At 41.2% G+C, this 13,593-nt stretch overlaps 1 protein-coding gene across 1 annotated transcript in view; it reads left to right on the forward strand.

Annotated features, from left to right (window-relative positions):
• Nucleotides 1–5,716: 5,716 nt before the first annotated feature.
• MAK16 (MAK16 homolog) overlaps nucleotides 5,717–13,593 on the forward strand; it is an 18,869-nt gene continuing 10,992 nt past the window's right edge. Inside the window, exons 1-6 of the mRNA XM_004383392.2 lie at nucleotides 5,717–5,812; nucleotides 8,289–8,338; nucleotides 8,431–8,540; nucleotides 8,639–8,703; nucleotides 8,899–9,050; nucleotides 10,168–10,222. Of these exons, the coding sequence (XP_004383449.1) occupies nucleotides 5,798–5,812; nucleotides 8,289–8,338; nucleotides 8,431–8,540; nucleotides 8,639–8,703; nucleotides 8,899–9,050; nucleotides 10,168–10,222 (447 nt within the window). The 5' untranslated portion in view covers nucleotides 5,717–5,797. The remainder of the gene's footprint in view (nucleotides 5,813–8,288; nucleotides 8,339–8,430; nucleotides 8,541–8,638; nucleotides 8,704–8,898; nucleotides 9,051–10,167; nucleotides 10,223–13,593) is intronic.

The following is a 13,593-nucleotide window of genomic DNA, read 5'->3' on the forward strand; positions in this document are numbered from 1 at the left end:
GACGTTCCCAACCGCGCGTGCACGCCGCGCACCAAACTTGCAGCACTTTCTCCCAACCCCACCCGCTGTCACCCTCCCTCCACCAGCCTGGAGGAAATGCTCCAATAAATACAAAGCCCGCCCGGAGCAGCAGGCGCGCAGCCCCCAGCCAGCCCGGCCCGGCGCCCTTCTAGTCTCAGGGCAAGCTCTCTCCGAATTGGCTTCCATGAGGGAACACAGCAGGCTTGGACCTGAGTTTCTTTCATTTACTTCTAGGAAACGGCAGCAAGTTTGAGGAACTTTGTGGAGAATACTGACAGGTTCCCTAGCAAACGCATTTTTAGTTTTACTAGAGGTTTTCCTTAAATCTCCAAAAGACGCCGTTAAATTGAGTTTCCAGGGATCTCTTGCCAGGAAGTTTGGTTTAAATGACTTAATGGAACATCCTCAGAGCAAACATAGAATCTCCAGATATTCTTCCCCCAGCCGTGACTAACCAAATGGCACTCCATTGAATTAGAATTTACAAGTAAACATTAGTACAAAAAAAAAATTAATAAGGATTCTGTACGGTCTGGTGCGGAAGGAGGTCCTTGGGGGGCGGGAGGGAGCGGTGACACCGTGAGTTTCTGCACCTGGGTTTCATCAACTCTAGCGATGCCACTGGTCAAGAGGTGCTAGACCTAGGGAGGTAATTCAAGACCTAGGGAGGAACCGGACTATGGCGAGGTGAGTGAGGTGCCTACGGTACACTTGGGTGCCCCTGAGAGTGGTCGCTGCCACTTTAGGCAACTCACTTCCCTCACCTAGTCCTGCACTGCAGAACTCCAGTGCAGAGTGCCTCAAGTTCCTTCTCTGTAAAACCGCGTTGGTAATAATTGTACCTTCTAAAACACCAGACACAAAGAAAGATTGAAACGTGGATGTCATAAAAGTAAGAACTTCTGTTCATCAAAAGACACCGTTAGGAGAATGAAAAAGCAATCCACACTGTACATCAATGTTCACTGCAGCATTATCCACAATAGCCAAAAGGTGGACCATCAACAGGTGAATGGATAAATAAAATGTAGTATATACATACAACAGAATATTACTCAACCAGAAAGCGAAGTGAAATCCTAACACATGCTAAAACATGGATCAATCTTGAAAACATTATGCTGAGTGAAATAAGCCATTCAAAAAAGGAAAAATATTGTATGATCCCAATTATATAAAATATCTAGAATAGACAAATGTATAGAGACCAAAGTTTTATTAGTGGATACCAATGATGGGTGAGAGAGAGAGGGAAAAGACGACACTAATGCTTAGGGCGCATTGAGCTTCTGTTAAGGATGTTAGAAAAATTCAGGAACGGTTAACAGCGATGGTTGAACAACATGATGAACGTAATTAATGTCACAGAACTGTACATGTGAAAATTGTAGAAATGGCAAATGTTCTGTTACCTGTATACTTACCCCAATAAACAAAAAAAACGTAAAAAAAAAAAAAAAGGCAACCCCATAGTGGGAGCAGATACTTGTTGTAGATGTATCTAACAAAGAATGTATATCCAGAATATATGAAGAATTCCTACAATTCAACAAGAAAAAGATAACCCAATTTTAAAAAGGCGAAAGCAGGGCAAAAGCACTTTTCCAAAGAGAAATTCAAAAAGCCAAAAAGTATGTGAAAGGGTGCTTAACTTCTTTAGTCAACAGGGAAATGCAAATTAACACAACAATAATATACTACTACCAAACCAAAAAAAACCTAGCCCGTTGCCATGGAGTCGATTCCGACTCATAGCAACCCCATAGGACAGAGTAGAACTGTCCCATAGAGTTTCCAAGGAGCAGCTGGTGGAGTCGAACTCTCAATCTTTTGGTTAGCAGCGGAACACTTAAGCACTGCACCACCAGGGCTCAAGGCTCGTATACTACTGCACACCCACCAAAATGGTCACCAATTTAAAAACTAATACTACCCAAGGGAAGGCAAAGCTATGGAGCACATGGAAAGCTTATGCACTGTTGGTGGGGGTGTAACTGTGACAGCCATTTTGGAAAACTGCCTATCAGTATCTACAAGAGCTGAATATACACATGCTTTCTGACCCAGAAATTTTACTCCTAGGTATATGATTAATACACATGCATACATATGTGCATCAAAAGACATGTACAAAAGTATTCATAACAGTATTATCTGTAGTAACCAAAACACGGATAACAACCCAAGTGTCCATCAGCAGAAGAAAGAATTATAGTTTATTCATAAAATGAAAAACTCAACAACAGTGAAAAAGAAAAACTTACAGCTGACCTTCACAAACATAATATTGAGTAAAAGAAGCCAGACACCAATGAGAAAACGCTGTAGGCATTTATACAAAATTCAAAAACAAGCAAAACTAACCTGTGGTTGTAGAAGTCAAAATGGTGATTATCTTGTGTTGGCAGTGGTGGTGGTGGTGGTAGTAATGACTGGGAGGGGACGTGGAGGAGAGTTCTGGGGTGCTAGTCATGTGAGCCATCTTGATCTGAGTGGTGGTCACAAACATATGTTCAGTGTATAAAAATTCAACTTTTAATTTTGAGATAATTGTAGATTTACATGCAGTTGTAAGAATAGTACAAAAAGATCCCACGTATCAATTTGCCTAGTTTCTCCCAATGGTAATGTCTTGTAAATTACAGTGTAACATCACAACCAGAATATTGACATTGATACAGTCAAGATACAGAATATTTCCATCATCACAAGGATCCCTCATGTTGCTCTTTTATAGCTATATCCACTTTCCTCCCACCCCCCAGCCCTTCCTTAACCCTGGCAACCACTCATCTGTTCTCCATTTCTATAATTTTGTCCTTTCAAGAATGTTATATACATGGACTCATACAGTATATAACTTTTTGACATTGACTTTTTTCACTCAGCATAATTCTCTGAAGATTTATCAAAGGTTTGTTCATTTTTATTGCTAGGTAGTATTCCCTGATATGGATGTACCACCGTTTGTTTAACCATTCAGCCACTGAAAACATCTAGATTGTTTCCAGTTTTTTTTTTTTTAATATAACAACTTTATTGAGCTATAAATCACATACTGCACAATTCACTACATAAAGTGTACAATGCAATGGTTTTTAGTATATTCACAAAGTTGTGCAATTATCACCATAATCACTTTAAAACCTTTTCAACACCCTAAAAAGATACCCCATACCCATTAGCAGCAGCCACTCCCCATTTGCTCTTAATACCCCCCCAAACTCTAGGCAACCACTAATCTACTTCCCGTGTCTCTCTACTTCATATAGATGGAATATGGAATATGTGGTCTATTGTGACTAGCTTTTTCCATGTAGCATAATACTTTCAAGGTTTATCCATGTGTAGCACATATCAATGCCTCACTTCTTTTTATTGTGTAGGTATACTACATTTTATTTGTCCATTCATCAGTTGATAGACATTTGGGTTGTCTACATTTTTTGGCTGTTATGAATAATGCTGCTGTAAACATTTGTGTAAAATTTTTGTTTGAACATATATTTTCATTTCTCTTGGGTATAATTTTGGAATTTATGAGTTACCAGTGCAATTGTTCAGTCATATGGTAACTGTATGTTTAACCATTTGACAAAGTACCAGACTGTTTAACAGAGTGGCTGCAGTGTTTTACATTCCCACCAGCAGTGTATGAGGGTTCCAATTTCTCCACATTCTCACCAACACTTGTTATTATCGGACTTTCTGATTCTAGCCATCCTAGTGGGTATGAAGTAATACCTTACTGTGGTTTTGATTTATTTGCACTTCCCCTTTTTAAAGCAATTCACTTAGTGTTTGCAGGTGGTGGGTGTTGCCTAGCCTTTGATTTCTTCTGTATTGTTTTTAACTTGGTTTTACTGTCATAAAATGGTACATGTATGTATGGCAATGTGACTTTACTCTAAATCAGCCTTTTATAGGGGAGGAATCTAATGAGAACAGTTAACAACTACTTTTTATGAAACAATTTAAACTATGCATTCAGATAGATAGCTGCCATCCAGTTGGCTCCGACTCGTAGCAACCTTCTGTACAACAAAAGGAAGCATTGCCCGGTCCTGCATCATCCTCATGGCTGATTAAGTCCTTCCTTGTGGCTATTGTGCCAATCCATCTCACCAAGAGGCTCCCTCACCCTTACTGGCCCTCTGCTTCACCACAATGCCCTCCTCCAGTGATTGATCCCTCCTGAAAACCTGTCCAAAGCAGATGAGTTGGACAATGCTCAGTTGTGATCCATAAGTTTTTCATTGATTAATTTTCAGAAGTAGATCATCAGGCATTTCTACCAAGTCTGTCTTAGTCTGAAAGCTCAGCTGAAACCTGTTCACCACGGGTGACCCTGCTGGTATTTGAAATACAGATGAGATAGCTTCCAGCATCACAGCCACACACAATCCACAACAGTAAGACAAACTAACGGATGGGTGGTGTAACTGTGTATTTAACATATTGCTAATTATCCCATGTCCCCATTTTTTCAAATGGAGCAACAGGTTGATAAAGGTTAAGTGACTTGCCCAATGGTCTTAGCAAGTGACAACTGGTTTTTATAACCTAAGTTTAGCTCAAAAAAATGAATGCTAAATCAATGCTTTCGAACAGGGTGGTTCTGATTCGTGGTTTTCACTTACAAGCAGCAAATTTTAAATATTTATTATACAATGAATTATTTCATAAGGTGATATGCATTCAAATTAAGGATTCATCCTTATTCTGAGATTGTGCCTTTCTTAATTCTTTTGGTATTAAAATGGTCTTTCTTTTATAAAATGATATGAGGTAGTAAAGGTTTTCTTTTTCCCCTAGCAAAAATGAAAAGCAGAAAGGACCTGTTAGTTTTCTAAGTTTGTTTTCTGAAATATTATCTGATCCTTGAATTTCAAAGCTCGGAACCCAATGCAGCACAAACACGAGTATTTGTTGGAATAAATGTGGGAGGTGTTAGTGAGGGAGGGGAGGTCTTAGGTTAAAAGCAGGGCTTCAAACTGTTTAATTCCCGTTTGAATCCCTGCTGAGAATTTGCATTCCCATCCCAGATATACTGACTCAGAATCCATATTTTGTATCACCTGGGGGCTTTTCTTAAAATCTAACACGATCCCCCAGGCAACTCTTAAACGCATCTTATTTAAAATGTAGATTCTGATTCAGTATATCTGGGAATAGAAAGGGAAATTCTCAGCAGGAGTTTGAACCAGAATTAACCGGTTTGAAGCCCTGGTTAAAAAGGCCGAGCCTAGCTCTCGAGCTTGCGCTCCACAGACTTGGCGAAGGAGTACAAACAATACAGCTCCGAACCGCGAAGCGCGAAGATACCGCCAGAGCTTCCTTACTTGCCCGGTAGGCGCCGGTTCGCACCTTTCCCGAGTTCACTACCAGGCAGAGGGGGCTGGAGGGGGTTAGGCAGTCAGTACTCTGAGATGGTCTCAAGCCGCACGTCGGAGAAGGGTGCGCCAGCTCCGCGTTCCGGGACTCTGCCGATTGCTTGTGTTCGTCCTCCATCGCAGGGTCGCTACGGGGCCCTTAGTCGGGTTCACTTTCAGGGTGGAGCCCTGAGCAAAGGCAAAGGCGGTGTGACCGCGCCCTCACGGTCGGGTTAGGCGCCGGGACGTGGAGGCGCTCACAAAAGTTAGACCGTCAGGGGGTGCTGTGCATCCCCAAGCGTCTCAGAGTCTCTCGCGATAAGCGAGACTAGAGTTTCCGGACGTGAGTCCCCGGAAGAAGCATGGTTGTTGCCCGGATCTGGCTACGCTGAAGCGCCGACACCATGCAGTCGGATGATGTGAGTCTCCTCCGGTTCTTTTGTCACCTGGGGTTAACGTAGTAGTAGGGTGCGTCGCCCACTTTAGGAGACTTAGAAACCGCACACCCGACTCTGAACGCGAGGCTTCTAGAACCCCGATATTCGAACGTGGGGCTCTCACGTGTCTACAGGGGACTCCAGCCCGCTGCCCAGGACTTGGACACCATCACCTGAATCCACGGGGTCGACGTATCCAGTCCTAGACACCTAGCAAAGAAAGATTTTGTGCATGCTGTATGGTCCCACGAGACTTGGCGGGGCGAAGGGTCTGGGGGATTCGGCGGAGTGTTTAAGATACCAGATTTAAAGATTTCGACATCCCATGCACACGTTAGTTTTCAATCTGCTTTTCCTGTGTTAGGTTTTTTGTTTTGTTTTACATTTGTTGCAGTCTCTGCCCAAGTCTTCATTTTGGAAGCATCCTAAATTCATTCATTTAGCTGTTTGTTGAATAAATGTTTAGTAAGTGCTTACAGTGTGCCAGGCAATCACTGGAGATTGCCAGTGACAAAACCCTGCCTTCCCGGATCACTCTGGCGGGGGAGACAGATAGTAAACAAGTGAACAGATAAATGATATTATTGCACTGAGTAGTGAGTACTGTGAAGGAAAGACCAGGGGTGATGGAGTAGAGCATATTGGGAGAAACCACTTGAGATAGGGCTGGTCAAGGAAAGTTTCTCTGAACAGATGACATTTGTGCTGAGATCTAAAAGATGAGACTGAACCAGCCACTAAGGAGGCAGTGGGAAGAATAAGTACCATGATCTGAAGGTATGAGAGAAGGAATGGAAAGGATACCGATGTGACTAGGTTATAGGAGTCAAGGGGAAGATGAATAGATAATGAAATTGAGCATGTTCCTCAGAGCAAGATCATGTATTTAGGAAGTGCTTTTTAGGTTTTTAATAGGAAATACAATCTGATTTACGTTTGTGAAAAATTTTTGTCACAAAAGTCCTTTGTGAAGGACTTTTAAAAGTGAGCAAGATTGAAAGTGAGACTGGGGTATGGTGGAAGGTAGTGTTGGCTTTGACTAAGGTAGTAATAGTGGAGATGACAAAAAATGGATCAATTTGCGATCTGTTTTAGCAGCAAGACTTGGTGATGGAGTAAGTGAAGAAGAAAAGGGATAAATAAGGGATTTTGGATTTGAGCAAGTAGTTAAGTGGTGCTTTTATTTACTGAAATGGTGAGGATTGAAGAAGGAACAGGATATTCTTTCTGAGAGGTGTGTACCTGAGAGCTCCATTTGGACGTGCTAATGTTTATGATGCCTTTTAGACATCCAGTGGAGACATCAAGTAGGCAGCTGGGTGTATGTACAAGCCTGAATGATGCCCAGGAGAGAAGTCTACCCAAGAGATGACAGTTTGGGAGTCATCAGCTTAGAGATGATATTTAAAGCCACATGCCTGAATGAGTCCCCTAGGAGGAGTCTAGAGAGAAAAGATCCCCAGCTCAAACCCTGAGACATTCCAACATTTAGAATTCAAGCAGGAGATGGAGCCAACAAAGGAGAATGGGAAGGAGCAGCCAGTGGGCAGGACAAAAGACAGGAGCTACAGAATTCAGAAGACAGGTGGTCAGCCTCCTCGAATTCTGTGAAGATGCTGAATAACATGAGTACTGACAGCCATCCTCCGGATTTGGCAATACGGAGGCAAAAGTGGCTCACAAGCAGTTCCAGTTAGCGCAGCGTTGGTGTACTGCTCCATAGGGTTTTCAGTCAGAAGCAGATAGCCACGTTTGTCTTCTGAGGTGCCACTGGGTGGGTTAGTGCCACCCAGGGACCGTCACAGCATACATGATTCTCACTATGGCTCCTACTTTTCCAGTTTATTTCCTCTTCCCTATTTCCTACCATCCCCTGCAAACACATCCTGTAAAATTCCTAAAACGTGTTCTACTCTTTTATACTGTGTTTTTCCCTTTAGCTGCTTTAAGGTCTTTCCTGCTTCTTCCAAGCAGCTCACTCAAAACCTCTCCTGCTCGTATATACCTCTATTGTAGCATTTAGGCTGCTACTTTACGGTTCTTTGTTTACAAATCTCTTTTCCTAACTAGATAGATAAACCTCCTTAAGGACTATACCTTCCTCCATCAGCATATACGTGAGTGCCTACTGTGTCAGGACTTGAAGAGGCCAGTGCTTACATAAATAAAGTACACAGTAAATGCTGAATGAATAAAACGCACATTGGTATAACTGACAAAATTTTATCTCTGGATAATGAGGTTATGGTTGTTGTTAATTTGTATTTTTAATTTTCTTCAAGAATCTGTCACTTGTGTAAAGAAAACAAGTCAGACTAGTTTACTAGTTTACACTTGTTCCTCAAAGGCCCCTTTATTCATTAAAGCGGGGCACTGCCCTGGGGCATTGTCTTCTTGTATTAATGTGCCACCTGTTGGGTCAGAACAATTGAAATGGGTTTTTACTTTGTCTCTGCAGGTTATCTGGGATACTCTAGGAAACAAACAGTTTTGTTCTTTCAAAATAAGGTGAGTCTGGATTTACAACTCAAAGATTCCTTTAGTTGTCCTGTTGGTAACTAACCTATTTGATAATCTTTGCTTCTTTCCTCCCATTCTAGAACTAAGACTCAGAGCTTCTGCAGAAATGAGTACAGCCTGACTGGACTGTGTAATCGGTCATCCTGCCCCCTGGCAAACAGTCAGTATGCCACCATAAAAGAAGAGAAAGGTAACTCCCCAGCTTTAACTTCCAGGAGACTTGCTCACCAGCTTTAAAAGGTTGTGCTCTCTGTAAATGACATTAAAAGTATTTACTTTCTCCTGCAGGACAGTGCTACCTGTATATGAAGGTTATAGAACGAGCAGCTTTTCCTAGGCGTCTCTGGGAACGGGTAAGACTTAGGACATAAAATTGCAGTGACCATGGCTCAAGAGCAAAAGTTCCACATGCTGTTTTCTCTTCTTTAATCATAGTCACATTTATTCTGAAGCCATCCTCATCAGGTCCCTGATCAGGTGTTGCTGACGGTGAAGACCTGATAGATCATTTACCCTTGCCCTTCAAGCTTCCTTTTTGTGTTTGATAGGTCAGGCTCAGTAAAAACTATGAGAAAGCACTGGAGCAAATAGATGAAAATCTCATTTACTGGCCTCGTTTTATTCGACACAAATGCAAGCAGAGATTCACCAAGATCACCCAGTACCTAATTCGAATTCGAAAACTTACACTAAAGCGACAGTAAGTATTAAGACGATTCATGTTATTCCTTGATTTTTCAGTCTTTCTGTCTTTCCATGAAGTATGTTATGAAGCTGGTTTGTGAAACCTCTAATAATGCTTTCTATTAAAATCAACTTTGTGTAATCTTTATGACATGCTAAGAGAAAGAAGGGGGGCAGTGGTGATCCAGTGGTAGAATATTTGCTTTCCATGCCAGAGACTGGTTTAGATTCCCAGCCAGTGCACCTCTTTCTTGTGCGGCCACCACCCATCTGTCATTGGAGGTTTGCGTGTTGCTGTGATGCTGAACAGGCTTCAGCGGAGTTTCCAGACTTAAGATGGACTAGGAAGAAAGGCCTGGTGATCTACTTCTGGAAAATCAGCCAGTGAAAACCCTGTGGATTACAACAGTCCGATCCTCAACAGATAATGGGGATGGCGCAGGACCGGGCGGCGTTTTGTTCCGGCGTGCCTGGGTTGCCATTAGTTGGGGGCTGAGTCGACATCAGCTAACGACAAAAAGAAACTTTACCTCAGACTAAAATAGCACCCTTTGGTTTTGCAGGATTTTTAAAACAATATAGTACAACTTGATTATATCCTCCCTGCCTGAAAATCAGCTTCAGAAAATTTTCTTTATAACCCCTGAAGAAATCCTAATACTAGGAATGTAAAAATAACTTAAGAAAATGTGAATAAACAGGAATGTAAGAACTGTACTCTGAGTTCACTGAAAACAAATTTTAGAAAGTAATATAAAATATACAGAATTAAATAATACTTTCTTAAGGGGAATTAGGCCCTAACACTTTTTCATTGTGACCTCAGAGAATGCTAAGATTTCAGTCTTCTATAGGAAATTCCTTTTTCTTAGTTGGCTGAAGCATTAATCTCAGGATAGTAAATGACCTTAAAAGTCTCAGAATACATAAACCAAAAACAGCCACATTAAAATACGTGTAAAATGTCGGGCTTTTTTGAGTATTAATTTCTGGAAAAATTTAAATAACACAGTCTTGCTGCATTGAGCTGAACCCTACAAAACCAACGCCAATCCCTTTTTCTTCTCATCTTTTCAAAGGAACACATAGCGCATAGACTTGGGTTTTCTGATAATTGTTTTTATTTCCCATAGGAGGAAACTTGTTCCATTGAGTAAGAAGGTGGAGAGGAGGGAGAAGAGAAGAGAGGTAACTATTCTGATATCCACAGTTCCGTCTTTTCATTGTCGGGAGGGTCTGTGTCTCTTGATAAAGGTTCACCATTGTCTGTGAACTGTTCAGGCCCTGGCACAAGACCAAGCAGTGTTTTCGTTCTGTTATACATGGTGTCTCCATGAGTCTGAGCTGACTCGACAACCACAATAGTGATTAACAGTATTAATTACATAAGACTGTAATTTTCCATATTTTAAGATTATAACTTTCGGTGTGGGTTAAAATATGGCTGCTTTGAGAATATATTCAATGGAAGAACAGAAAGGAAATCTTAAACAGAGATCTACAACCTCTTATCTGAAATTCTTGAGGTCAGATGTTTCACAGTTCAGAATTTTGATATGTTGCCTATTGTATATTACATATTACCCTCAGCAGGGTCTGTACACTCTAATCCAACACACTAGTATTTCTGCAGTTAAACATAAGAATGTTCACACTAGATGGAATTTTTAAAAAGTCTTTAAATAGGCTTGTGTCATTTCAGATCATATTTTGCCACTAAATTGAGGTTTTGGGATTTTAAAATTGCTGGTAAGGACTTGCAGATTCTGCTTTAATTTGGAATTTTTTCTTCTTGAAGTCAACTGGGAAGTTTTATTACTAGAAATGAGTAGTGAAGGTAATTATTGTGCTATTCATGGAAAATTTACTCTGGTCAGGAATCTCTGGCCTTTGACCCAGAAAGGACTCTGCCTGATGGACAGTTACATCTGGGTATCTCACTGATGTTGGAGACCTGGTGGCGCAGTGGTTAAGCTCTCAGCTGCTAACCAAAAGGTCAGCAGTTTGAACCCACCAGCCACTCCGAAAGAGAAAGATTACAGCCTTGGAGACCCTGTAGAACAGTTCTGCTCTGTCCTGTAGGGTCGCTATGAGTCGTTGATTGACTCGACGGCAGCGGGTTTTGATCTCACTGATAGCTCTGTTCACGCTGAGTGAATTTTCTTATGCCTCAAGACCCGGCAGTCATCTCTAACTGACAGGTTCAAATTTTCATTCTTGATACTTGTTTTGCTTACCTCCCTTCCACCAACAGACATTTGCCTGATCATGTATCATATCCTGTCAAGAATTAGCTTTAGTAATTTGATGCTTTTGTTCCCATTAATTGCTTAGTGTTCCTTATCTCAAATCTATTGTATTAGTGGTCTCCAAACTTTTTTGGTCCCTCACCCTATCACTAAAGTTTTGTTTTGTTTTTTTTTTTTTTGAAATTTGAACATAAGGTTTATTCTGAGCAGTTATTCTACATGCATATAGGGAGACCATTTTGATTCCAGAAAAAGCAAATGGCTTGAAGAAGGTAGGTATGATGGGGCTTATAAAGAGAAGAGGAGGGAGAATATAGAAGAGCAGCTAATGGCTAATCTTCACATGACTGATTAAACCCTGCCTTCCCCCATTACTGAGATCAACTGATACCAGGTTACTTCTGGCCTAAAACCCAAACCAAACCGGTTGCCGTCGAGTTGATTCCAACTCATAGCGACCGGAGAGTACAGAGCAGAACTGCCCCATTGGGTTTCCAAGGCTTTAAATCTTTTTTCTTTTTTTTTTCTGCTTTAAATTGGAAGTAATTTTTTTTATTATTGTGGTTTAAATGAAGTTTACATTTCAAGTTTGTCTCCCATACAAAAATTTATACATACATTGTTATGTGACCCTAATTGCTCTCCCCTTATTATGACAACACACTCCTCCTTTCCACCCCTGATTCCCCGTGTCGATTGAACCAGCTTTCACCCTCTCTGCCTTCCCATCTCACCTCCGGACACATGCTGCCTGTTAGTCTCTTGTATCTACTTGAGCTAAGAAGCACACTCCTCACGAGTATCACTTTATGTCCCACTGTCCAGTCCAATCCCTGTCTGAAGAGTTGGCCTCGGAAATTGTTTTTGTTCTGGGCTGATAGAGAAGCTGGGGGCCATGCTTTCCGGGGTTCCTCCAGTCTCAGACCATTAAGTCTGGTGTTCTTACTAGAATTTGAGTTCTGCACCCCACCTTTCTCCTGCTCCATCAGGGACTCTCTGTTGTGTTCCCTGTCAGGGTGGTCATTGGTAGTAGCTGGACACCATCTAGTTCTCCTGGTCTCAGGCTGATGAAGTTTCTGGTTTATGAGGCCCTTTCTGTCTCTTGGGCTAATACCTTCCTTGTGTCTTTGGTGTTCTTCATTCTCCTTTACTCTAGGTGGTTGGGACCAATTGATGCATCTTAGATGGCCGCTTACAAGCTTTTAAGACCCCAGATGCCACTTACCAAAGTAGGATGCAGAACATTTTCTTAAAAAGCTTTTTTATGCCAGTTGACCTAGATGTCCCCTGAAAGCACGGTCCCCAGACCCCTGCCACTTTGTCCCTCAAAGTGTTTGATTGTATTAAGGAAACTTCCTAGCTTTGGTTTAGTCCAGTTGTGCTAACTTCCCCTATAGTGTATGCTGTCCTTCCCTTCACCTAAGATAATATTTGTCTACTACCTAGTTAGTGAATAACACTCTCCCTTCCTCCTCACCCTCATAATCATCAAAGAATGTTTTCTTCTGTGTTTAAACCTTTTCTTGAGTTCTTATAATAGTGGTTTTATACAGTATTTGTCCTTCTATGTTTGACTAAATTCACTCAGCATAATGCACTCCAGATTTCTCCACGTTATGTTTCACGGCTTCATCGTTGTTCTTTATCGTTGCATAGTATTCCATTGTAGGGATATACTATAATTTGTTTATCTGTTCATCTCTTCATGGGCACATAGGTTGTTTCCATCTTTTTGCTGTTGTGAACAGTGCTGTAGTGAACATGGGTGTGCATACATCTATTCCTGTGACGGCTCTTAATTTCTCTAGGATATATTCCAAGGAGCGGGATAGCTGGATCATATGGTACTTCTATTCCTAGCTTTTTAAGGAAGTGCCAAATCAATTTCCAAAGTGGTTGTACCATTTTACATTCCCACTGACAGTGTATAAGTGTTCCAGTCTCTCCACAACCTCTCCAGCATTTATTATTTTGTGTTTTTTTGGATTAATGCTGACCTTGTTGGGATGAGATAATATCTTATTGTAGTTTTGCTTTGCATTTCTCTAATGGCTAAAGATCGTGAGCATTTCTTTATGTGTCTGTTAGCTGCCTGAATATCTTCTTTGGCGAAGTGCCTGTTCATATCTTTTGCCCATTTTTTAACTGGGTTATTTGTCTTCTTGTTGTTGTGGTTTTGCAGTATCTTGTAGATTTTAGAGATTAGACGTTGATCGGATTTTTCGTAGCCAAAAATTTTTTCCCAGTCTGTAGGTTGTCTTTCTACTCTTTCGGTGAAGTCTTTTGATGAGCATAAGTGTTTGATTTTTA

This window comes from Trichechus manatus, unplaced genomic scaffold (assembly GCF_000243295.1).
Source record: "Trichechus manatus latirostris isolate Lorelei unplaced genomic scaffold, TriManLat1.0 scaffold00109, whole genome shotgun sequence".
NCBI lineage: Eukaryota > Metazoa > Chordata > Mammalia > Sirenia > Trichechidae > Trichechus > Trichechus manatus.